Source organism: Pagrus pagrus (genome assembly GCF_965226575.1).
Source record: "Pagrus pagrus genome assembly, chromosome: 15".
Classification (NCBI taxonomy): Eukaryota; Metazoa; Chordata; class Actinopteri; order Spariformes; family Sparidae; genus Pagrus; species Pagrus pagrus.
The window spans coordinates 24,491,266-24,519,009 of record NC_140199.1 but is presented as its reverse complement, the minus strand read 5'-3'; the positions used below and the strand labels follow the sequence as shown (position 1 = coordinate 24,519,009).

Genomic DNA, 27,744 nt, shown 5'->3' with positions numbered 1-27,744 from the left:
TTTCTTGTTAGGCAGCAACCTCTAGTGGCCGTAGCAGCATCTCAAAGGAGGAAGTGAGGGGAAGTAATGTAAAGAACAAAAGGTTGGGGATGGACAGTTGGGTTAATGAAGCACATGAGTTTGATCCAGGAGATCACAGTCCGTGCCCACTGTGATTAAGCCACACTATAGGTGCAGCGATGGCAGGGATGGTTAATTGGTCCATCACTTTGATCCTGACTGAAATATCTCTATAACTTTTTCATGGATTATACGGAAGCCCTAAAGGGCCATGCATTCATACATTTATTTCCTCCGTTTTCCCGTGACAACGAGTTAATTTCATTTGTTTTCTCGAGATCTCGAGTTATTATCTCGAAATAACAACTGCCATTTTCCCGAGATAACGGGATAATTTTCTCGAGATCTCAAGATAACGAAACTTTGTTTTCCCGAGATAACGATATAATTAATTTCAGATCTGGAGATAATGACTGTGATATGATAGGCCTGAGATTATGGAGACGCCCAGGACCTCATAGCTGGTCAGCTACTGTATGTAGTTAACGACGACATCAGGCTCACTTAGGTTGCGCTTCCGATATGGTTGAAGCCTTGCTAACCGTCTTTTTAGATTACGCACACTAATGTGTATATTATCTGTAATAGCAAGGCATAATGCTATTTCAGCCTGTGTCAGGTCTTGATTGGAAAGATATGTGACGCCGTGATCATTGCTACACTGAATGATGTTTCCTGCAATGATTTAATATACTACACAATCATTTTGCTTTCTCAAGATCTCAAATTAATTATATCGTTATCTCGGGAAAACAAAGTTTCGTTATCTCGAGAAAATTATCCCATTACCTCGGGAAAACGGCTGTTGTTATTTCGAGATAATAACTCGAGATCTTGAGAAAACAAATGAAATTAACTTGTTATCTCGGGAAAACGGAGGAAATAAAACGTATGAATGCATGACCCTTTAGGGCTTCCGTAGGATTAAGATCAGATTTCAAATCCTACTAGCACCAACAGCAAGTTGATATTTGTCATTTTTGGTGAAATGTCTCTCCTAATGGTTCGATGGCCATGAAAATTGGTATAGACCATTATAGTCCCCACAGGATGAATTCTAATCACTTGATGATGCCTTAAAGTTTCAGTTTAGCGCCATCATCCAGTCAAAATTTCAATTTGTCCTAATGACATTAGGCTCAGCTGTACTTGTACTGCAACATGCTACAGTAAACGAGCGGACATGGTAAACTATTTGGCTACATCTGCTGAACATTAACATTGCCCCTTCATATAGGCATGCTGATGTTGATGTTAGCATTCAGCTCAAAGCACCACTGTGCCTCAGAGCCACTAACATGGATTTTTTTTAATCAAGGTTATCACACACGTGTGGTGGCTCTGAGGGTCAAAACACAACAACATTTCAGAAAACGAAAATGTTGTGTTTTGACCCATAGCGGCACCGTACACAAAAACAAAATAAAAAGTAATGGATTTCATGTTGGTATCACACTGTCAAGGATGAGTTACTAACCAGGCAAAACAATTAATGTCTAAGATGCCCAGACCCTTAGGGGACACAGATGTACTGGTAATTATTTTTGTTATAACTGAACTTATTGCAAATGTATTTTTACTGTATGCACCACAAAAAAAGATATGTTACGTTTAGGTAACACCTTCATAAATACCTAATTTTGAGGCTTTGGTGCATTGTGCTCAATTAAATTGTAATAAATCAAATTACCACAAACTAATTACAGAGAAATTAAATTGAGAAAAGGTGTGATCACATCTCATTATCACACTGGGGCCCCCTGATGGGTTAATGTGGTCCTGTGGGTAAAATCTGCACACTATATTGAAATGCAGGTGTATTTTATTTCTTCCCAAATAAGGCACCCAGCTTCTTGATTTTGTGCAGTAGGAAAAAAAAATCAGTAAACTGTAGATGCCTTGAGGATGTACAGAAGTCAGCTAATCCTCCAGCAACTTATCACCTTCACGGCTGATGTTTTACTACATTCCTCGATTCTGAAATATCCAATTGACTGTTTTAATGTGAAAAGCTCTCTAAGATCTGATCCCAAACAAGTTCTGAGAGTCTAAAAACATTTTAAAAAATGCATGATAGGGATAATGTGGTGATGAGGAGATGAGAAAGTAACCACCATTCAACTTACTGAACTTTAATTTTGAACTTTTATTCTCTCCTGTGATCCTCAGCCAATGACTTCGACTTTGATCTGTTTCATAAATCTAACAGTGATTAATGAAATGTCGAGCTACATGCAGGGAGATTAAGTTAATTATCTTTTACCCTGAGTGGAATATTAATCAGGAACAACAACAACCCCAAAATGTTGCTCTTCTTATGAAGCCTGGCGCACGGTTGAGTCACAGAAAAAGTGGGTGAGCAATGTTTTCTCCTGGGGGTTAAATCATGCACAGACAGCAGAAAACACAGAGCTCCAATGAGCAGGGAGCTGAAGATGGGGTTAGGGGAGCAATGACACATCATGGATCATCTTACATGTCCCAACACTGCTCTGACTAAAGCTCTACACAGCAGAATGATTGAGTAACTTACCATAAAACCACTCCCAACCAATTTCACATCTAAATATGTTGTGTGTGTGTGTGTTTGTGTGTGTGCAGGCTTCACATTTGTCCCTCAGCACACATTGACTTAACACACTATATCACTGTATCCCCTCTGGAGCTTTTTAAATAAGATAGATATGATGGCTGGAGCATCATGCTCACTGCATTTATCATTGTTATATTCAGATGAAATCATCCTCACGTTTTTCAAAAAGCACGTGAAGAGCAGCGGAGCATTTCACGCAACCGCTGCATTTTCCATGATACTATACATGAAGTCACATCTTGTTCACTTTGGTACACGCGGCAACAGTGCAGACCAGCATTTCTTATGATCAGTTATGTCTCTGCTGTTGGATATAAGCAGTGTTGGAATGTAACTAAGAATTTACTCAAGTACTGATAATACAATCTTGAGGTATTTGTACTTTACTTAAGTATTTCCATTTTCTGCTACTTTATACTTCTACTCCCTGGGGTGGGAGGGTAACTTCAGAAGTATCACGATGATAAAGTTATGTAAACTTGATTACTTTCCATTACTTTTGGATTACCTTGATACCAAACATATGCAAATAAAGACAAGAGAAAAGAAACATCAACAAGATGACTTTTAATTTCAATTCACAGGTTTCTGTAAAATGATTCTGTGTGAGACTTGTGAAGTGTTGTCATGGTTACAGACTAGTATATCATCCTTTGTTAAAATTGATATCCAGTTAGTAAACAATAATAATAATAAATGTATCTTTAATGCAATTACATCTTTTTTTGTGTAACTTTACCGGATTACCCTTTTATGTAATCTGTTACATGTATTCTGTTACTCCCCAAGCCTGTCCACTCCACTACATTTTGGAGGCAAATATTGTAATTTTTACTCACTACATCTATTTATTTGCTAACTTTAGTTACTAATTACTTTGCCGATTACATTCTACATCAGAGCCAAAGCATTTTTAAATTGAAAAAAAAAACAAAACAAAAAAAACACTGATTCAGATAATCAGAAAAATGGATCTGATTATCAGTCGAGTACACAGTATCTACATTGATGTAAATACATGTATAATTTACTTTTACTTGTACTTTTCATACTTAAGTGCATTTCTTGCCTGAAAGTTACTTCTGATACTTAAGTACATCTGATTACATATAATTCCAGACACTTTAAAGGTGCACTATGTAGTTTTGGAGAAGAAATTCAAACTCAGAAAGGTCATATTTACAACATTAAAGGTTCAATATGTAAGAATGTATATCAATAATAACAATAATATATCAGTCATTGTATCTTTTACTCAAGCATGATTTTTAGGCACTTTTTATAACACTGGATAAGAAAACAGAACAACCAAGCCCCGTTTATCCATCATATTTTATTCAACAATATAACTTTTGCTCTTCAGAGTACAATCAATATAAGGTACATATGACAAAATATATTTTAAATAGAAGAGAAAGACATTAAGGCAATTCATGGAAGGAAGTTAACAGTCTTGACAGCATGAACGGTAAGATTAGTGTAACATTTACCTCTAAGGCACTATGCTGAAACCACATAAAAGGAGTTTGAGGCAAAGACGGATAACTCTCTACACTTGGAGTGGTGACAACATGCTGGTTTCAATGTGGTTTTCAGTCGACAGTGTACAGTGTTTCAGCAATAAGCCAGAGCTGACACGTGGAGTCATGAAAGAAAGCGAAGCAGGTAGTGAAAGATTTCTCATTCTGCCAAAAAAGTGTGGTGGCATTGTATTAACACTTTAATAATCCCCTGTGTCACACACCAACCAGCTACAGGGCAAAGCACTGTAATTATGTTTATCACGCAAGCCAGCCTGGTGCCAGTGTGACTTCTTGTCTGGGACCGACATTAGAAAGCCCAGCCGTTCCTCTGGAGAATCAGCGTGGCACCAACGAGCGGTCGATTAGCCGAGGTGTGTTATGAAAGCCGTCATTTCCTGCGCGTGTTCTCGAGTTCAAAAATCTCTTGTTATTGCCTCTGTGACCGCGGGGATGGCATCACAGAAACGCATAAACAGCTCGACCACATCCACCGAAACCGGGGGCAGAGAACAAGCTCTTTCTCACTCTTTCCCTTTCTCTCCCTCTGTGTTTCACACTTTCACTCACTTGCATAACACACACACACACACACTCACACACAAACATCCACACACACAGATTTGTTACCTCGGTATGTACATGACTTAACTCCTGCGAGTAAAGCCTACGAGCATCAAGCCTGTTGTCATGCAAAGTTTAGTACTCTCTCAACTCACAGGCAAATTCCCTCCCTTTACACTTCTGAACTGTTCTGGACTTCTCTGGAAATTATTACTCATGAGTAAAACTATACAGAAACTTGCACAAACAGTGTGGCGCAGCAGCACTAACCCCTACAACATTTATCAACAGAAGCTGTGATTTACAAAGTCTGTAAATTATTTTTGTATCAAAAGCTGCTCATATTGGATATTTATCATGTACATTTATATAGAAAAAGTGATTTCTCTCTTCTCTGATGCACACACAGGTTATTGTAAGCAGTTCTGGTCCGAACAAAGTGATAAATGTAGGTACAGCTGCATCAAAAATCCATCACAGTAAGGATGTGTGTCCACTAGGCCTCTTTTCCTGAGTGCACCAGTTCTGTCTGGAAGTAGCAATGACTGCTGCATCCAGCATCTTTCCTACGTCCACTTCAGGCACTTAAAGTCAAAAACTGTTTCGTCACAAACCCTTCATCAAAATGCTTCCCTGCACCTCGAGAGAAAAAGATGCCCAGTGGTCACATCACAGCATGGGTCGGTCTGTCATGAGCAAGCCTATGAGAACTGCTGTGCTGCTGTATGAGTCTGGCGCAGCCTATGATATACGTCATATGCATGTATTGTATGAAAATGTACAGTATGTAATGCTGATACAGGCATCTGCTGTGTTACACTGCTATGTTTGCTGAACCAGACTTATTTTGGCTGCTGGGATTGGCGGCGCTCAGAAAGCGTAGGGCCCGACTATGACGGTGAGCCGCAGCAGCGAGCTGGAGCGGTAGTTCATGGTCAGATGGTGGGTGACCATCTCCAGGTCCACGACGTACTCCCTGGGGCCCGACAGAGGCTTGGTTAGCACCAGCATGGCGCTCACATTGCTGGAACGCTGCAAGAAAATATGATCAGTCAATACGTAAGCATGGGAAGACAGATTTATCACATATCTTTTTTGAAACAAATTAAGATTGGTATGATGAAGTGCATTGGAATAGATTTATATCAGTTGTTTGTAGCCATGCAAGTACTATAGCTCTATGGATGGGACGGGCCATATCTCATGGCCCATGGACAATGCCATCATCTATCCCCAGTGGTTGACGGTCATTGACCACTGAGCACTCTACCATCATAACATTGTGATTAAAAAGTTGGTGTTGTTGTTTTTTTGAATGAAAGTAAGGCGGGAATTGTTCATCAGTTAAATGAGAAATGAATGAATGGGACATGGAGACAGAAAGTTATTGCATTGAGCAGCAACAAACGTGCAAATTACAAGACACCATCTCTGAGGGGACACACCTGGATGTTACAGGGATCACTAGAGGATGATTGTCAGCCATCAGCAACTGACGATGGCATTGGCCAGTGGCCTAAACCTAGTCAGAGCAACGGTGAGAAGCAGCGATGACTCCAGTGTCATTTCTGCCTTATGGCAACTCTAAGGGGACAAACTGCCTCAAATACAGAAATACATAGTGATCTAGCTCAAGGAAGGGCCACTGTGCAGCCTAACAGCCACTAGCATGGCTATAGACTCTTAGTCCTGTTTGCTTATAGTTCCAAACATTGTTTTGAGAATAGGGGGACCACTATGACCTGTGACACCCTCCCCCAGTCCTTCATGTAAATCAAAAAATGTACTTACTCGCAGGAAAAATTCTCCTCCCTCATTCCCAGCTTTGATCCTGAAGGTGTTGTGTGTGTTGGCGTAGATGTTGGTGGCCTGAATCTGGAAAATGTCTGCCGGCACAGTCCGCTCTGCCTGGATGCTCATGTATTTGTAGACAATTGACGGTGGGAGACCCTGGCACTCAGTCTGAGACCGGCAGATACAGCGACTGCGAGCACACAACAAGGACGACAATCTCTGTGAAACCACTTCGAGAACAAGAAAAAAATGATTTCATGTCGTAAAAAGTAAAGAAATCTGCCAATGGAACAAATGACAATTCACTTGTTAGGATTTCTTAAAATAAGATGTGATGTCTAAAAACAAGTCTGTACTCTCACTGAAATGTTACCTGTTGGATGATTGTGTCTTATATTCAGAGTAATGAAACTAGATATGAGAGTATACTTGGGAAGATTTTGAGTTTTTGGAGAGTGAGGAGGGTGAGACAAAAAAACTGGATGATGTTTACTGACTTTTCTGAGGTTTTGGTGTAAGGCGCCTCGCAGGGGTTTCTGGGATAGCAGCGGAAGCCTCCGTAATAGTTCCAACACATTTCATCATCTTGGCAGTTATTGGTCCCCGTCTCACACTCATTTATGTCTGGTGATTGGCAGACCGACAGAGAGTGAGAGAAGAGAAGTATTGAACAGTCAAAAATAGCTGGATGACAATATTAGCATCCCGCACGTCCAAAACACACACAAACTCTACACGCTTGATGAAACAGAGCTGTGAAAACAGAGTCAAAGTTCAGGACAGTGTGGGAATGGTGTCTCAGGGTTGTAGCTGTGAAGAGGCAAGAAAAACACAAGAGGGAAGCCTGCAGATCTGTAGTCGAGGAAAGCCCCCAATGCAACCCCGCATAGCCCTAACTGCAGCTCTTTCCTCGCAGCACCATGAAAATAACCCCATCAAACGCGCCCCAAACCACAGGGCTATTTCTGGCACAGCAACCTGGATTCATCACCAAGAGGTCCCTCTGACACAACCGGCCGGATTCATGACTCCCCCTATAAAGCCTGCACCTGACCGAGGGGGAGAGGAAAAAATAACAGCTCACCCTTTGAGCGAACGCCGGAGCTTCAAATAAATCCACTTCAAGCAACCAACATCATGCATATAAATTCACAGAGGTGGCTCAGCAGGGCAACACAAAGTTGCAGTGTGTTTGTGTTGCCTAACCTCCGCATTCTTTCCATGACAGATCTGGTTGAGAGTGGCTTTCATTCCCTGCACGAGAAGGTAGAACAGTGGATGATAGCAGGGATGATCAACGGTTATCTTCAAAGAGTCGAGGACGAGGAAGAGGAAGAGGAGGAAGGGAAGGGAGAGAGGAGGACCCACTTTGTTGAGTGTGAAAACAGAGAGGATAAATAAATAGAATAAGTGTAGTACCTTGACACAACCTGTTTCCTTGGAGCTGATATCCGTCTGGACACTCGCAGGAGTAACTTCCTGGGCTGTTGATGCACTGGTACTGACACATGTAGCTGGAGAAGCTGCATTCATCGATGTCTGTACAGAAAAATGAGAATATGATGGGAGTTTACAAACATGTATCTGCCAATATATGTATGCATGTGTGTGTGTGTTCACGTGTGTCCACCTTGGCAGGAGACGGCATCTTGTGCCAGCTCATATCCCTGGTCACACTGGCAGAGGAAGGAGCCAATCAGGTTGTAGCAGTGGTGCTGACAGGGACTCTGCACATCACATTCATTCACATCTGGAACAAAGTCAGATGTTTTACATATATGGATATAATACAGATTATTCTCGTTTATTACAACTTGGAACTTATTTTTGTAGCTTTGGCCATCAATCCCATAATAGCAGCTCTGTTCTCAGTAACTATAAATACCATTTAATTATCCCATCAAAGGAAAATTGTACTTTGGCTTCCCCAGTGCAGGTCAAAATGGGGCCGAAAGAGAAACACACAACTACAGCATGCACACACAAACCACAAACACACACGCACATGTTTCACCACTGCTCGGAGCGAGTCATGAGTTTTGATGGATTTCTAAAAAGGTTTCGGAGACAACCAGCTCTCTATCGCTGCACAACTTGTTCAATAACTTCCTCTGATGGCAGCGGGAGATGTTCTGTGTGGGTTCAGGTTACACAGCGAGTCTCATGATAGTTCTGAGCTCCCAGGCTTAAAAAAGACAAGAGCTTGTGCACCATTTGTTTTGTTCCTGACATTAAAATATCTACATCCAGAGAAAACTGAAGGTCGAGAGAAAAGCAGTCGAGAGTTGAGCTCATTAAATCTACCTGACTAACACCTTATTTAGTGCCTCAGTTTTATTCATGTTTTTTTATTTATTGCACTTGTTGCTCTTTTGTTTATTTTTTTACGTTATTGTGTTTGTGTATGCACGGTAAAGCACTCTGTTAACAAAGGTTCTAGAAAGTTCAATACAAATAAAGGTATTTATGATTATTATAATAAACTCTTGTTGTTCGCATTGAGTATGCAAGTAGCAACAGGTTAAAAGTCAGCCTGGCAAGGGAGCAGATCAGGTGGATATCCAGGTGGTTACTGACCAAACACTCCAAATGTAGAGATATTGATCACTTATATTAATAAGAAAATATCACTTACAGCAGCTTTAATCCTTAAATCATTGAAGCAAAGTGTTTCCATCACCTGATGCTGTACACACAAGCACACACAGACACACTCACAGTTACTTTTCAGTGACTTACCAACACAGCTGTGGTTGTTGCTGGCCAACTTGTGACCTGCGTTGCACTCACAGTAGTACGAGCCCTGTGTGTTCACACATCTGTGCATGCAGTAGTGGGTCAGGGCACACTCGTCTCTGTCTGCAGGGAAGCACACACATTCACAGGAGGGAGATACGGGCAGGAAAAAGCAATTCTTTTAATCAGATGTTCAAAGTCTTTTGAAAGCTTGACACCACTTTTAATCTTGTGATAAAGCTAGAGGAGGGAGAGGAGGAGGGAGTGTGTGACTCACCCACACAGTGGTCTCCGTTCCTTTGGTAGCCCAGAGGACACTGGCAGGTGTAGGAGCCTCTGGTGTTGAAGCACGTCTGTTCAGGTCCACAAGTGTGTCTACCTGTTGTGCATTCATCTATGTCTGCAATAAACACAGAAAACACACACACTGAGGGGAAGCTGAAGGCTAATGAATGCAGGAACACAAAGCCAAACAACATGTCTGGACTGTATGAACTCTGTGATCTGTGATGTGTGAACTGTGAAATCTGTGATCACCGACACCATCACATCACACACATGGGCATAATCACACATGTTCGTACAGAGTGCGGGGGATTAAAGAAAGAGGGCTTTTATTCAGCAGCTCCGGGTGAGGGGGGGAACACAGATCGTATCTTCTACTGACAGGACAGATTTTTGAAGGGGGAAGTGTGTGTGTGTGTGTGTGTGTGTGTGTGTGTGTGTATGTGTGTGTGTGTGCATGAAATCTCAACTGATAACTCATGTGCTTTTTACCGTAACACCTCGCTCTCTCAACAGAAATCCATCAAACCAAAAGCACACAGATCGAGACACGTTCACCTTCTATCTCTCACCCTGTCATTAATAGGTTATATAACATGATAAGCAGTAGTTTGATGTTAGTATAAGAGGCTTAAAAACACAAAGCTCCTGCCAGAAAGATGCTACGTTTCCCAAATGAATTCAAAACTGCTGTTAAAAAACTGTATCACTAACAGACTTGATGATTACAAGATGTAAAAACTCAAACGTTACCAACTCAAATTTTAAAGTTATGTCCAGAATGTTGAAAATAAATAAATGATATTGTTGATACAATCAGAGGTGAAGGTGTTAGGACGATGAGGTGATGGTAAGGTGAGGACATGGCTTAGTGTCAATGTTTTAGAGGAGACCTATTCTGCTTTTTCGTTTTGCTTTTCCTTCAGTGTGTTACTTATGTTCTTGTGTATTTAAAAATCTTAAAAATGAGAAAGCCAAAAGTCACCAGCAACGAGAGCTCCTCTCTTCCACAGAAAACACTGCTCCTGTAACGCCTCGTCAGTATTTAAAATTCTGTGGCTTCTTGACATCACCATGTCACACATTTGCATTATTTATGCCTTTATTCATGGTAGAAGTTCAGCTATTTGAAAGGTCAAAACATGACCGGAGACAGAAAAAAGTTTTAGAAAAAGTCGGACTATTTTGTTAGTTCGAAAGGCGTATACATGAAAGTTTACTCTATACGCCTTAGTTGGACCTGAACTGGCCTCGGCGTTCTGCTAATGCACTTGTTCCCACGCTGGGCATTGACCCAGAAGTCGTCCATGGCATAAATCCGTAGCAGGAAACCAAACAAAAGAAGAAGGTAGTAGGTAGGTATCAACATGGCGAGTGCTAGAGCAAGAAATACAAATTTTTGTAGAGTGCCAAAAGTCATCCATGTTTTCACTGTTCACTGTGCAGCCCATTTGCTTCTTAACTTGTTTGGTTTGTGATGTAATAGATAGTAATAGATCAACCGGATGAATATCCAGTAGCAAATGGTGCATATCGACACCTACCGTGGTGGAGTCGGACATACTTCCATCAATAAATCGATTCTCCCCTGGTCCTTAAATGGCCCGATCGAGCTATGACCGTAGCTCTACTTAAGTGTGCATGGAAACGTACTGACAGTGAGCGGTGCTGGGTCAGGCGTGTGTGAGCTGACCAATCAGAGCAGACTGGGTATTCAGGAGGGGGTGTCCTTAAAGAGACAGGAACTAAAACAGAGCGTTTCAGACAGAGGGGCACTATAATGCTGCAGCATTGGACTGTATGAGAAAACAGATGCTTTTTTTAAGCATTAAAGCATGAAAACCTATTCTAGTAGTAACACACAATAAAATTGTAAACCTGAAAATTAGCATGAATCCTTTAAGATTTAGTTCAGATTAGTTGTGCATCAAATGATCAATACAGCAATATATTGTACCGCTTCCTCTTGCGATACAATTATCGTCACACTGGCGCCAATTAGATATTTTTATTAAAACATGGAGGTGCTCTTAACAAATTACCCTGAGAATTTTAACAACTAAGTCACTACTTCATATCTCCTTGGGTGTAAACTTAGTTTACACAGATTGAAAAGGTTTTACTGAGACATAATTGTATCCCTCCTAGCACTAAGCTAAGACTCTACTTTTTTATACATCGTTTCATCTCCAATCATTTCAAATATTGTCAAACTGGCACCACAATGCAGTAAATTAATACATAACTCCTGCACTTTGCCTTTTCAGGGGTACTTTGTATTCTGAAGTTTGACAGATATCATGATGTATTATTAGATGATTGTCTTGCAATGTATCAATAATCACAAAATCGTTGTTTCAAGATCCTATTGTTATATTGGGCAACTTATCGTGAATCGAATCGTGAGTAACTCTGTTAAAAGTACTGTTTCCCTCAGGTTCTTCATAAACTTCTCAGCAGAAATAAGAATTTTCCAGCTATGGAAAAAACACATGACACCACAGTGGAAAGATTCTCCTTTTTCTGTTGATCCTCCAAACACGTTCTCAATTTTGATTCGCTTGGAGCCAGAGCGTCTTCAGAAAGGCTTTTCTCTCTATAACCCCCCACCCTCTTATTTCTGAACTACTATCTGTCTCTCTTTCTCCCACACACACACACACACACACACTCACACACACACACACACACACACACACACACACACACACACACACACACACACTACGAATACGCCCGTACTGTATACTCTCATCCCTGTGGGCCCACCAGCAGTACTCTTGGGTGGTCTGACACAACCCATCATATGCAGACAGCCAGTGGGCATCAGTTTAAAAGCATGACAGACAGTTATACTCAATACCACACACACACGCATACACAGGGGAAAGGAACTGCATTGTGTTTTGACACGTGCGTAGCTTAACAATAGCAAGAAGAACCTGACTGCAAAGCCACTGGAAAACCTAAAGTTTCAGCCTGTCCTCCCCTGGTGACTGTGCTGAACATGACAGACATGATTGTGTTATCATTCCTGCAGGGTTGAGATGCATTCAAAGCACCTGAGGCAAAGAGTTAAATACTCATGGAGCCCCAATTCAAAGAGATCAAACACGTTAAATTAATAAATAACTCAAATGCAGGGAAGCCACACTTGCTGCAGCACAGATGTCTTGAAATGATGTTCACCTGGAAATGTTTCATGTGGAAAAGATCAAGCTGTTCCCTGAGGGCCTCAAAGGTTCTCTATGCCAGTCCCACAGCCTCCACCATCCAGTGGGACTGGTGCCGGTGAGAAATTGGCCGATGAACCAAAAGGTGGACAGAAGGTAAGTTGTCCTCACTCCGTCGAGGAAGGAAAGGGAAGAGGGCTGAAATGTCAGGGCACAGTGATAAGATGGACTCAGTACATTAGGCACAAAAGCAGGGCTTATCTAAAGGTGTACCTGAGAGACAACAGGTGCGAACTGCATACAGGAAGGAATGCACAGACATGGTCTGTTGCTCACTGACCCGCTTAGTAAAAGAAAAAGATAAAAGCAGTGTTGTTCAGGAAAATCTACGCTCTGATGTGGCTTGAAAGGCATCTGGGAAAGTTCATCCACAACCAGCACCGAGTGTCAGTGAGAAACCGAATGCTTGGATTCCAGCAGTATCAGGAGATACTGACCCACTTGCAAGAGCCCAAAGGTTTCATGACATGTTTTTTTATTTTTTTTTAAGTCCTGGTCCATTAGAGGGCCTCTGTCACTGTTGATGCTAGACCTGCAGCATCCAGATCCAGCCTCTTAGGTCAAAAGATTGTCCTAGTCTGGATGTGGATGATATTTTTCCTGAGGTGGTATGTAATGCCACAGAAATGGAAGCGCATCCACACTCAACAGTGTTAGTGTTGCATGATTTGTAGGTTCATCGGGTTGCATCTGTCTGGGTGACAATACCATCCCTTCAGTTAATAACACAGTCAATTAAGGTTAATATTGTCAGCCAGCCTTGTCTCCAGCCCTGTCTGAACGCTGGAGGAATTCTGGCTGCATCAATTGTCATTCTGGTACAAGTGGAAAAAAACGCTCTAACTTTTTAGCATTTTTTCAAACAATCCCAATCACCATCCTAAACCCAGGATGCAGCGATGTTAGCAACCAGGTAAGAGTAGTTTGCCAATGTCAGTGTGTAGGTTGCTAGCTTAAAGGTTGTTGTTGATGTTCCAGTAGAGATTGGGATTTTGAAAACTGTAACATGCAGACACAGCAGCTCTTCTTTCTAACAGCAGAGAGAAGAGCAAAGCAGAGAGAGCACCTGAAATAAGTGCCAAATGTCAGACTTTTAGACTACTCACATTCTCATACTAAACACAACCCTTACTTCACAACACATCTATGCCATCAATGCTGTAGTTTGACATGCAGAAAGTTGCAGGTTGATGCCAGAAGAGGACAAAACAGGAGCCACAGTACTGTATGAGCTTGACAGGTAGCTCCACAAGCTAACCACTAGCTAACCCTTTAATGAATAACAGGGTGATGTGATTGTTAGAGAGTAAAACTGGAAGTGAGATCCTGTGTTATACAGGACCAATGTCAACAAATAGTCAGGAGACAGAAAGAGCCAGATCAAGTCCCTGACGTGAATCACCCCCACGCCTACTTACTGGAGGTATTTGGTGATTCATTGAGACTGGAAATGCCCTGCCTTCTGGCAGTGGATTCAGACAACAAGTCTGAGGCTCCTGATCACTGATAAAATAAAGTCCTGTGTGCTAAAAATTACAATGCTAGCATGCTGATGTTTAGCAAGTGTAATGTTTACAGTGATTACCACTTATCCTTAAGTTCACAGGGTCCTATGATCCCCAGCTCTATATTCCCTTGCACACTTTACATCTGTCTTCCTAGTGATTAAGGTCTATAAAAAATGTAATTACTGATTAAAAATTGTTTTTCTTCTAAGTATACTCATGACATATGTCTGAATCACTCAAGGATGCAACTCTCTATTTTGGTAGACAATTAGGCCAGCTACACTTAACATTTACTTCTCTGAGGGTTAGGGTTAAAATTAAAGAATGGTGGAGTAAATAAATTATTCTGTTGACAATTTTGAGGGCATTAATCTTAACATATTGCCCCAAGGAAACATACATTGGACATTTGACCTTGAGAAAAAACATTTCTGAGAACATTAAACCCTTTTAAACAACTCCTTGATTTCACATATTGAAATAATACTGAGCTGGGGAAAATAGGACCCTTGGAACATAGATCTGATCCCCTTTAACAGTTATCTCTGTTTTTCTTGCAGTTCTGATACGATGGCTTATGAGTTGTAGTTTCCCCGGTAAAAACACCAACCTCTTCCAGAGTAGTCCAGAGGACTGCCAGGGCAGAGAAAAACTCTGGATGGATGTATGAAGCACCAGGAAGACGTTGAGGCTTTTCTTCATATGAAAAGGATAGACGCAAGCCAATCAGAGGCAGACTAGGGCTGGTCTTGCAAGAAAACCAGTCTGATCCATAATAATGTGGGGATCACTAAAGTTATCAGTTCATCCTTAGATTAAGTCTCTTGGCTTAAGGTCTTTCATGGCTATCAGTCAAACAGATGTTGAGACATTTGACACACTTAAGCAACAATTAGCCAGTTTGTTTTGTTTTATGTCTGTACCTCTGTGCTGGTTCAACAGTGGTGTCCTTTGGTGTTCAACAGAGTTTTCACTTTGTTCAGGCTGACTTGAGGACAAAATCTGAGCCAGAGCTGGTCCACATATGGCTTCAAGACGTGGGCTACAAATAATCTCCTGATAGAGGCATTTGCTCTTGTTTTGGGTGATTGCTGCCAACCAGAATCACATCAGGTGCACTTGGAAAGATTTCAGCGTGAAAAACCTGGAATCTGACAATGTTTATGCCACTGTTGGAGTGGTTATGGGAGACTACGTGAATCATCAAACAAGGACTCGCTGGTGAAGGGCAGATATCTCCAACCATCTTTTACATAACTATATAAACCATGAACTGAAGTAACTCCACGTGTCTAACAATACAGTGATGCTTCCTCAGAACTTCTGTGTACGGAAAAGTCAGAGTCATCCTCGTTCCCTTCAAGAAAGCTTTGAGAGCTCTAAATAAAAGCATATGTGCTGCTGAACGCACTCCAAAGGTTCATTCACGGGAATATCTTGTGGTAACTGCTACTCTGTCACTAAAGCTTTAAGAAGCTGCCAATACAAAGTGCCACGAAGGTTTGTGTGTGTGCAAGTGTGTGTGAGTGGGTGGGTGGGGTGGGAGGACATCCCACACTGGCTGGCTCTCAGGTCCCATAAAGCCTCCACAGCTTACCACATGCAGCACAGTCCGTGTAGTTTACACAGGAAAACAGATTTTACTGCAACAAGCCATCAAACGTGATGATGTGTTGCGTGTGGGGAGAAGTGACTCTGTTCTCTGAGGTCAGATTTTTTTCCTCTCAGAGTGAGCCTGCTGTAACATCACAGGGAAAAGATAAGGCTGTCCAGCAGAAGAGTGGAAGGAAAGAATGAGGAGAAAGGGTGGAGGGATTTTTATTTTTTTTTTTTAAACAAAAAAGGGTTTTTTAAGATTTGAAGTTAGATTTACAGCCGTGTGTGCATATGTGATGTCAGAGTTAAAAACTCCTTGCTTTTCAGGGAGATTAATTCTAAATGCCTTGTGGGAGTTGGGGGAGTAACGGGAATGGCGGCAGCTCAAAGAATGTGAGTGTGTGCGTATTGGTGGGTGTGTGTGTTCATTGGAGGTGCTCAAACATTAAATGGCCTTTTTTTTTTTTTTTTTTATGTTTTACAGAGTGGCGTGTTATCTGAAAGGAAAAAAAAGCATATGTGTCCAAAACGGGGACTTAAAAATTGTTTGGCCTGAATTCAGAACAATGTGTTATTTGCTCCAGATTTATTCTGACATGATAGGGCCTGTTGTAATTATCACTTGAGAGCATTTAGTCTTGTTTTCACTGAACCGCTGCAATGGAAAGCAGGAGCCGTTCCAAAGAACAGTTGGAGCCATCCTGCTGTTGGACAGCATCTCTGTTTCCCTCTGATTATTGGATAATTCAATCTTTGGGAAAGCAGGGGGCAAGATGTGCGATGTTAATAGCCCATAAAATTTCACAACGTCAAATTTATTAGCATGTCACACACCAGCCCCTGAGCGTTTGGTTCTGCTCAACCTAGAGCACCTTTATTTTACCCCTCCTGCTGCACTTTGTTTCATTTGTGTGTAATTGTCTCTGCAGCTATCATTGGCTCGAACACGACCTCAGGACAAATGGGAGTGGTGGTGTTTCCCTTTCAAAGCAAGTCCAAACACAAAGCAGATAAGAAATCAAAGGATTCAAGACACTCTAACCTAATAATATGTGTATTTCCATCTGTATTAAGGCATGAAATATTTCCATGCTCTTGCTTTTCGCACCACTCCCAAGATTCCCACTCTCATCGCTCTCATTGTTCAGGAGGAACAGGAGTTTTAGTCATGCTGACACTTACTAACTGATTTGTGAGTTTGTTCCACACTCTACTAAAGGTCAGGCAGAGTCTTGACATTCTTGAAAATCCGTCCAGTGTGCCAGCTACATTCTCGACTGATAATAATCCTTCCTGTTGCTCCGAAAAGCTCGATCAATCGCTCTGCCCACCTGACAAGCAGCCATTCACGGCTTTTATGGCAAAATCTGCGGCATGGAAGGAATGAAACCTGGGAACACGGACGCTCAAAATAACAGCATGATAAAATGAATCGGGAACTGTAAGAAACCCTGCGATCGCATGTGAGTGTCACCCAGCTGAGCGCAATGGTGATTTATAGCAGCCCCGTGTCCCTTTCCATCATGAGGTAAACGGAAAGAGCAACACATGTAAGCACATCAGAGGAGGAAGCAGCTGGCCGTTGGACAGGCACCGACCTCAGGGAGAATAATAACAACAACATTAAGCACTTAAGCCAAGGAGGCACGGCAAAGCTGCTTCCCCCCTTGCTTCTCCCTGCCATCGTTGATGGGATGGCAGCGAGGAGCCAGCGGCAAACCACAAGCAATAACAGCACGCTGTACAGCAACACTGCACAGGCCAAAACTGGGGCTGCCTGCAAGATGGTTGGATTATATTCACAGAGCCAAAGATACTCGAGTCCTCTCTGGCAGCATTAGTAAGCTGATAAAATACTGTCATCATTAACACATTCTCTCTTATTCTCTTAATCTCTCTAAGATTCTTCATGTAATGTTTTTAAGAATATAATTGCTAAAATTGTTGTGGTTGTTTTACTTTTGATTTCTTGGGGTCAAAGATCAAGAGATTAAAAACATACAGCCATGGAGATACTGATTTCAAAATACATCCAGTTATGATGAGAGCATGGAAGAAGTTGAAACGTCTTTATCAGCAGCTGAGGAGTTGCAACATCAACAGGTTTTCTGGCACAGTTTACGGATGGAAAGTGAGTTGTGAAAGCCAGAAATCTGAGCAATGTTGATTCACTGGTATTGACTCTAAAACATGACCAATAATGGATGTTGGAGGCAGATACTAACTCAATAATTAGCTTAACTTGTCAGTGCTCTCTGGTGTGCAAAGTATGTACTGGCGACCCGCTTTCAAAATTACCGTGAACATATATTTTGCATTTCTGTACTTACATGTCTTGCTTTACCATCGTGGCGTGTGCAGATATGTCTGCGATGAGTATCAGAAGGCTGACTGATCTGTCGAGCTGTATTTGACTTTAATCCTGTAAACCTCCAGATATAATATACATGGAACCATACAAATGATCCTTCAAAGGTCCGGTGTTTAGGAATTTAAGGGGATCTATTGGCTGAAATGGAATATTCATAATTATGTTATGAGTGTGTAATCGCCTTAAACTAAGAATTGTTGTGTTTTCATGACCTTAGCTTAGAATGAGCCTTTTGTATCTGCAGAGGGAGTGGGTCCTTTTCCATGGAGCCCGCCATGTTGCACCACCATTTTTCTACAGTAGCCCAGAACAGACAAACCAAACACTGGCTCCGGAAATGGCCTTGGAGGGTAGGGTGAAGGGTGATGACTTGGTTGCAAACTGCACCGCTAGATGCCACTAAATCCTACGCACTGGTCCTTTGATTAACTTTTAATTGTGTTAATATTTGATATACTGAAAATAATTTTCATTTTGACATGAACTGAGAGAGATATTAAGTATACAAACCATTTAATAAAAAAATTGACAGCAGCTCTGTGAGGCTGTACAGAGGTGCTGTGAGCTAAATGCTAACATACAACCAATGATTGCTGATATACAGCAGGTATAACGTTTACCATGTTAGTGTTTCCCATACATAGACTCTACTTGGGTGGCTCGCCAAAATAGTAAAAGACATACCCAGGTAGATAAAATCCAAATTTGAAGTTTTTTTGGGCAACCAGCAGACAAACATTGTCAAAGTTGTAAAATTTAAGGTCGATTGACACTGAGGACAACATGCAGGAAAACAGCAGACCTCAGAAGTTGTTGTCGGTGGCTGCAGGTCTAGTGTTTCCCACACATACGTTTTACTTTGGCTCACTGTAGTATGAATGGAACCAGCTGCCCACAGACCAACACAAGAAATTCTCAAACTGTAGGAAACAATGCAGGTTCACAATTTTAATCTAGCCTGTTAGCATGCTAACTTTTGCTAGTAAACACAAAGTGAAGCAGAGGCTGATGGGAATGTTCAGAGTTTTGAAAATTAAGAGTCAGAGGATTGCTAAAGTTATTGTAACTCGTCCTGAGGGGCATGAATGTCTGTGCCACATTTAATGGCAATCCATCCTACTATTCCATCTCTACAATAAACCTTTGTGGGCTAGCAGACTGGATGACATTGCCATCCCTTGAAAGCATCCACAAGTCAAAGGCTTAAAGATGCAACACCAGTTATTACAGTTGTGTAACAGGTGCAGTGAGCTGGGCAGTAAAATCACAGGGCACTGGGACAATCTCCTAGTGAAGACATACTGATGCAGGACAGTGCAAATCATCAGTCTGAGAGCAGGTGGAAGCCAAGAGCTTAGCTGGTAATAGGAGGGTTCAACAGGCACAAAGGTGTGCCTCAGGTTTTTTTTTCTTTGAGTAACCCGAAACAAAGTGGGTCAGTTTTCATCAAGCAAAGGCTTTGTGTTTGATCCCACTTCCTCCTGTCGAGCAACAAAATCACCGCAGATTGTTTTAATTTAACATCCTGTACATCCTGTATCACGTTCACCTCCGTGAAGTATTCCTTCTCTGTGCAGAAACATTTTCCAAGTCTGTTTGATGGATGTTTGGCCGAAACAAACACGCGCAGGATAACATCTGAAGGAATTTCCTGAAAAACTGCAATCGCTTTCTGTGTATCCTCACATCTTCTTACATTGTCTGTGGATCAGCAGAGCCTGATGTCTGGGGCTTATTTCTTCAAGTGCAAATGTCAGGATGAGACAACAGTGTGGAGCTGTAAAGTAGAAGCTGTAAAGGTCAAATCATGAAGCAGCGTCATGCTGTGCTCTCTCTGCTTGTTCTGCTCTCTGCATTCCTGCTCCACGCAGATCGATCTGACGCTTATCTGTCAAGGTGGTGAGTAATTCCAACCATCACAAAAGATGGGAGCAAACGGAAAAAACAACCACCGCTGACATTCCAGAGATATTCCTCCCAAGTGCATTGCATCTGCGTGGAAAAATGTTATTGCATGCGCTCGGCCTTGTTCGGAAAAGTACACAAGTTCTCTGTCACACAGAGGCTTAACGGCCTTGATAAAACATATTTAGGAAAGATTTCTAGCCAGTGCAGGTGAAGAGAGTCCAGACGTAGCTGAAATTAGTCAGGCATGCAGGTGGTAATGTGGCCTGCATGACCTCAGGAAACCAGACAGGTAAACAGGAGTGGCATGTCCTTTCATGTCCCATACTGCAGCGCACGAGTATCTAATTTAGAGATGAGAAATATATAGGCAGCAGCTAAAGTGTGTAAAGTCTAGGCTTGCGAGGAGAGAACCCAGAAAGTGTCGAATATGACATTAAGGCCAAAATGATATGCCTGTAGTCACTGAAAATACATTTAAGTACAGTGGTCAACTGTCACTGAGTGAAATAACTGCTTTCCACTTTTCATCAGATTTAAAGGGACAGTTCATCCCAAGATTTAAAAAAAATCATATTCTTCCTCTTACCTGTGGTGTTATTTATTCAGCTAGATTGTTTTGGCGTGAGTTTTGGAGATATCCCCGTCGAGATGTGCAATGCAATCCACAGACATCGTTGTGAGAAGTTTGATCTCGGAACTACTTTCTTCACGTGTCACCGTGCAGAAGGAAGCGTACATCTACTCAAAGACTAGAGGCTTGTGAATATAACAGCGCCAGATGTTAATATTAATGCTGTCGCACTTGGGCTGAGCTGTAATGTTAGTTACTTAAGAGAGCCTAGTTAGCTTGCCTATCTTTCAATAGTAGATGAATGCTTCCTTTTATGCGGTGATACAGTTGGCGGGTGTGGTTTGGTAACAGGTTGAAAGTGGACGGGTCGGGCCAGGTTTGGAAAGAAATGTTGAAAGGAGGTCCGGGTTCGGTCCCGTGAATTGACACGGTGCTTTCAAGTTCTTTCAATAAAATTATAATGTAAAAATAAATAATTAGTGATATTTAAAGTGATATAAAGTGATACCTGATAATAAGTGATGGACCTACTTTCCCTGTTGGCGCTATATGTCCTGTTAGGTGCTGCCGTTTGTTACTTCGGTGACGATGCTTTGACCGTAACACAGAAGCAGCAAACATTCATGTAGTTTTGGCTGGCTAAGGATGGAGGAGGTAAAGCAAAACTGGACATTAGTGAAGTTAAGACTAACTACAACCATGGGGGGAAATTGTTGGCATCTCACTTTAGTCACCAATGTAGATAATAATGAAGCAGTTATTGTGGGATGACAAACAACAGCAAGAGGACTGGGAATTCAGTCTTGCAGGGACATGGATGCAGGATGTCGCTGTGCTTCAACTTTCATTAAATACGTTAGTCTCGAGTCGGGTTAGGAAGTAAAAATGCAGCCTTCTAGTAGAAAGAAAAAAGTTCCTACATGAAACTGCTCACAGCAAGGTCTGTGGGTTATCTTAATTATTGGGTCGTGCTTTCTGAGAGAAACATTGCTGTTGAGTTTTTAAAATGTCTTTTTTTTTTTTTTTTGGCGCTATGAGCACCACATGCCAAGTGCCATCCAGTTCCATTATATTGACGAGAAAACAGACATCTAGAACAGTCTAGATGGGTAAATAGCTCCTTAGGTAAGAGGGAAAATATGTATTTTTGGTTTTGGTGGTGAACTGTCCCTTTAATGACTGATGGTTAATGACAACTTCTGATGGACAACCTTCACTTCTAGGAGGAAGTGACCTCACCTCTGCTGAAAAGGGAGAGTTAATATGTATACACAAGACTACAGCGAGTCACTTGTAGGCATCTCCCAGCAGTAAACACAGTAAGTGTGTGTGTGTGTGTGTGTGTATGTTTGGAGGGAGGGGGAGGTCATGGAAATGCGAGGCATCATTAAGCTGTCACACATACAGTAAGGGCTCATAGTTTCTCTGTGTGGCCGGGGCTGGAGTAGGGCGCCAGCTTCCCAGATGTGTCACTGCAACAACACACTCTTAGGCCCGGGGTTCACACTCAGGGCCAAGGAGCTTTATTGCCAATTTGCCAATAGTTATCCCCAGGGGGAGGATTATTATAAGGAAAAATATCAGGGTGAAGTGTATTATATAATTAGTGGTTTGGTTCTCTTTTAATCAGCATAAAGAACAGAAAAAGAGGCTATTTTGTTTTATAAACAGCCTTTTCAACCATTTAAGTTGTGCTTTGGAAAATTGGCTTCATTTTTTCCAGAGCATTTAAGCTGATCTCTTTACTGTTCACCACACACTCAGCAGTAAGTCACCAAAACAACTCAGCAGCAGCAGCAGCACAACCCATGACGTTGGTACAACCTGGCTCGGTCAGCGCTCCGGCACTCGTGTGGTTATTTAGTCAGTGTCAGCCTTTCATCTTCCCCTTTGCCCTACCTGACTCGGCACTCTAGCTTCCACTCCGCAGAGTGGTGAGTTAGCAGGGAAGGAGCCTGATGTAAGCACTATTTGATACATTGAGGTTTCCCCCCATTGGAAGTAAATGGGAATTCCTTCGTTCGCAAGATAGGTAGCTGTGCAAAAACAGCCACTGTGGAACCGGAAAAAAAGAAAAGACAATTCTGTGTCCAAGAACAATTGGCTCATTGTCGCGAGTGAGAGGTAATGACAGAGAAACCAGAGACTGATGTAAACAAAGATTATATCACTTCACCAGCGTGAATAAACGCCCACCAAACGGCACGAGACGCCCTCCAGCTAAAACTCCTCCAGTCATTTCAAAGCACCAACACTGACAGCAACAGCCTATCTTTGTTTTGCCCATGCACTGAAAGCGGCACGCCAGTGAATGAATAAGTATTATACCCATGCCAGCTCGCTTATGCGGTTACTTTAGCTGATATGCTGCCATGTTTTACACTCTAATAAAACCTAATTGGGTTCCAATTCAGAGAAACACATAAAGCACTTCACACATATCTTTGCCCCAGGTGTAAAATCAAATTTGTTACTTTCACTGGAGCTCTGTGACCGCAGGCCTCGCCGCACAGCCGCTCACCACATGCCTATTGGCAAGAGGAGCTCCTCACCGCTGAACACATGTACTGTATGGTAATGCACTTTGTCTTACATTACATTTAGGCAGCTAATGACATAACACCACCGCACTTTCACAGAGCAACACGTGACCAACAAAGAGCTGGTTTGCGAGTGATATCGGAGATTCTCCCTCTCAGGTGCAGCTATGAACATCTGGCACAAAGCGGCAAGGAAGGGCACCACTGTGTGTGTGTGAGTGTGTGTGTGAGACAGAGAATGAATCTTAACCCACTCCCCATTTGATCAAAGAGTCTCGCTCAAACACAAGATCACCCCCACATGGTCTTGCGCAGCTACCAGGCCCAGGGAATATCCACAGTAGGCGTAAAGGCTGTATGTGAGCACAGATGTTGCCACAATATGATATCTAATATCTATGATTTGCCATCAACACCCAAGGCAACATTTTTTTTTTTTTTCAATTTTAGGAAGAAGTTGAACTCTTGCCAAAAACATCACGCTGCGAGCGACCAAAAGAGTTTAGAAAACATGACATCACAGTGAGCAGAGAAGCTTGCAACACATCTGGCAGCTACGCATGGCTCCTCCGTTGATGACTGTCAGACAGATGGATGAACAGTTCACCTTTGGAGCTCTGCTTATTGAGGCTCTAAAGTCGTTAGCAAGCAATTATCAAATACCTACATATCTCTGCCAGAGACACATTCAGACACATTCTTCTGCATCGGGCCAAGTGCAACAAGAGCACACTACTGATACTGCAGCACACATCGTTTTTGGGGAGCAATCTCATGAAGGCCAAAGGTCAAATTAATATTCATGAAGAGGAAAAAGTTTCCTTGCAGAGAACATATTGCACATATTTTGTGGTCACACCTCTGCTCCTGCTGACAGAGTCCAATTTCTCCCCCGAGGAGCTCGTCAGCACCACTTGCTGAGATGAGAGGAACCGTCTCCTTGTGTCGGTGTAAAGCAGTAAAAAAGAAATGAAAGGCTAGTTTTTCAAGTTACTTTGATGATGCTTTCTATCATCTTGCACCTGGACTGAGGGAGGAGGTTGTCTGTAATGCCTGTACAGCTGATCTTACCTCTGCAGGTCTGATCCTCTGCAGTGAACCCTGTTGCACAGCGGATGGTCTGGGTGGTGTAGATTCTCTGGCCAGTTGCGGACGTGCGTGGGAGCTGAGGCTGGTTCGGCGGGACTACGGGGACAGGGGGGACTGGATCCGGCACCGGCACCGTCTCGCCGTCCTTGCTGATGTAGATGACAGCGCTCTTGGGGAGGCAGAGGTATCCGCCGAAGTGATTGATACACTGCATCCCTCCTTTGCAGGCATCATCTAACAAGGCACACTCGTCGACGTCTATGGGGAGGGAAAAGAGGGGAAGAGAGTGGATATTAGCATTTGTTGATGAAAAATAAAGACAGAACAGCTGCATAAGTGTGTCATTTCTCACCTCTGCACTGCTCTCTGACTCTGTCATACTCATACCCCTCTGTGCACTGTGAAGGATGGATAACGATGGGCATGAAATCATACACACATTAGAGTCCTTTCATGTTAAAACTTATGACAAATAAAATCATGAACCCTGACCCTCAGCAGATTAAAGTAAACAGCACCTCAAGGTGCACCAGGTTGCCTTGAAAAAGGCTGGTACAGAAATAAAATCTCTCACTTACTGTGTAGGAGATGGGCTCCTCAGCCTCCTGAGAGAGGACCTGGCTGAAAATCGCACAGAGACACACGCAGATCCCCAGCATGTCGAGCAAACGTCGGAGCAGCAGCACTGTAACGAGATGCAGACAGAGGAACCAAATGGATAGAGCGTGCAAGATCATTTTTCGCTTGACAAGCCTACATGTTTTAATACCAGTTATTACATCATTGATGGCATTGCTTAACGAGTCCCAACGTCTCCCCGCTGCTGGCGTGATGTTTACGTTGGCGCGGCTCCAGCTGAATCTGCGACTTCAACTGGGTGAAGTGTTTTTCTGCTGTTTTTCTCCAAAAGGGATTTAGTGCGTAATACGCGTAAAGATCGTGCGTAAACATGCCCAGTTGTGTGTCAGTCAGTGTCAGGAAAATGAGCGAGTTAATCAGCCGTGCGGAGCTTAAAATTCTCGACTTGCTCAAAACATGCGAGCTGCCCATTCACATATTAATGTGTTGTTTTTGATACTGACACTTGTTCCCGGACGATTCCCTCAAACAAGCGAAGTACATCTCAAACAAGTGCTGCTGGAGATTCCTCCCTGGCTTGTTTCAACATACACTCCTCGGTGGCTTGTGTTCATGTTTATCTGATCTGAGCTGTGTGTGCAGCAGCTTTGTCATCCCGTGGCGCCTTGGAGACGTACCTGCAATTATACCTGCGGATCTCCAACTCTCCTGGCGTGCTGAAGAAGGAAAACGTCCCCGTGTGTTTTGCTGCAGATCCGAGCGTGTGCGCAGCAGCGGCGGCGGCGGCGGCAGCAGCAGCAGGCTGGCTCTTTATTGTGGATGTTAGATGGTTGTGGGAGAGCGAGCAGCACTTGTGATGAACATGCGGCTCGTACAGTATGACATGCTGGGGGCGGTGTACCGGGCAGGTTCAGAGAGCTCCGGGTTCGTCTCTCACCGGAGTGCAGTGAGCGATCAGGAGGAGGCTGCAGTGGCTCCCTCTATAGACTCATGGGAAGTGATTAAATAAAGGGAGCCCATCAGAAGAAATGGAAAAACTGTTCTGCAGCGATCTGATTATATTGCTGACGGTTCAACTCAAAACAATAAGAAACCAAAGTAAACAGAGTTGAGGTTTCCACTGTGTATCTGCTTTGGCTCAACCGGTATTTATTGATGTAATAACACATTTTAAATAGAAGCTTTATTGTACCTCAGTACTCTTAAAACACTCCCATGATGAGTTTTGAGTGATACTGTTCTTATTTTTATATGATTTCTAGTAGATCTGGAACGACTTGTAAATTAATCGATTAGTCAGTGGCAAGATAATTCATTGCCAACTATTTTGATAGTTGATTAATCGTATCAGTCACGTCTCTGCTGGTTCCTGCTTCTTAAATCTGAGGAATTGCTGCTTTTCTTTGTAGATTTTTACAGTAAATTACGATTTTGGAGAGTTTTAAAGGATGGTTGGACAACAGAAGTGATCTAAACAAGCATTCTTTTCACAACTTTTGGGATAAGTGTTAAATGATTGGCCTATTAATCATACAGTTGAGTAAGTTGCGGCCCTAATTTTAACAGTTTGGGAGGGGGATCTGAAGCCAGAGGCACATCATTGCGATCATTTTAAAGGAGCACTATGTAGTTTTGGAGAAGAAATTCAAACTCCGAATTTTAATATTTACAATATTAATAAGGTAAAAATATGAGCTCAGAAATATGTTTTATCCATAAGTGAATAAACAAGCTGTTCTCAGAGGAAAATAAGGTCCCACAACACTGTTTGCAGCTAGAAAGGTGGCAGGGTCCGCCACATATAAACAAAGTAAAACAGTGTGAAATTGTGTTGTCCTTTAGGGTCAGTTTGTTTATTCAGTCATGAAAACAAAGTTTATTTAGTTTGTTTAGACATAAAAAGTCAATGATCTTTCTCTTCTTACATATTGCACCTTTAAGAATAACAATGTCAATGTGACCTTGCATAACTTTTAAGAGTTGTCAAATAAAGACCCTGTCATGCTTTGAGCGACTTCAGAGCCTGCGTATATGTACACTGTGTGTGCAGCAGGTGTTAAAATCATATGTGTTGAGGACCTCAGTCAGCGAGCACTACATTAGCCTCTAATACTTTTCATGGTGTTTACAAGATGCCTTCGCCTCAGGAACATCTGCTGGAATTGGCATTGCTTCCTGGATTTCCCATGGGTGAAGAGACAGCAAGTGATTGTGTTAGTGTGTGTGTGTGTGTGTGTGTGTACCCATGTGTGTGTGCCAGCAGCTTGCTGATATGAGTGGATAGAGATGAACTTGGCACCAGCTCCTTAAACACCGACCTTCTGACCTCTCCTCACAGGGTGTCGATGACAGAGGATCACAGATAGAGTCTACGTGGTGCCATATCTGATAGGTGCAGTCAAATTCACACCTCTCTTGGCAAAATGCTGATTCTTCTTTAGTATTTAATTTTTAATGTGAGTATTTAAGTTGTGCGAGGTTACCAGGTGTAACACATTAAAACTGGGTATTAAAGAGAGTTATGGTCCTTCATTTTGGGGATCATATGCTTACATGATGACTGAATGAACCAATACAGAATATGGCACAGGAACAAACTAAATAAAAATATGCAAATAAATAACTGCACAAACACAGATGACCCAAAAAAATAACCTCAGAAGGCTTGAATCTTCACTCAAAGTTTATTTGACTTGGCAAGCTGTTCAACAGACGCACAAAAAAGGAAGAGACATTGAGATAGAGCACTTGTTAATCAAAGACGTTTTGAAACTGTTTATAGAGATTAATAGAAGAC

At 42.2% G+C, this 27,744-nt stretch overlaps 1 protein-coding gene across 3 annotated transcripts; it reads right to left on the bottom strand.

Annotated features, from left to right (window-relative positions):
* Positions 1-3,967: 3,967 nt before the first annotated feature.
* Positions 3,968-25,888, bottom strand: efemp1 (EGF containing fibulin extracellular matrix protein 1). Of its 3 annotated transcripts, none has more exons than XM_084375239.1 (11): positions 25,625-25,888; positions 24,947-25,053; positions 24,721-24,766; positions 24,351-24,626; positions 9,545-9,667; positions 9,271-9,390; positions 8,162-8,281; positions 7,951-8,070; positions 7,029-7,155; positions 6,529-6,721; positions 3,968-5,769 (listed from the first exon to the last, which is right to left on the bottom strand). In XM_084375239.1, exons 2-11 carry the CDS (start codon positions 25,025-25,027, stop codon positions 5,608-5,610), a joined length of 1,368 nt encoding a protein of 455 aa, XP_084231365.1. In that variant the 5' UTR covers positions 25,028-25,053; positions 25,625-25,888; the 3' UTR covers positions 3,968-5,607. The 3 variants fall into 3 exon arrangements, with proteins under 3 accessions (XP_084231365.1, XP_084231366.1, XP_084231367.1); XM_084375240.1 differs by having other exon boundaries at positions 25,637-25,888; XM_084375241.1 differs by lacking the exon at positions 25,625-25,888 and adding an exon at positions 25,148-25,304.
* Between the last annotated feature and the right edge of the window lie 1,856 nt (positions 25,889-27,744).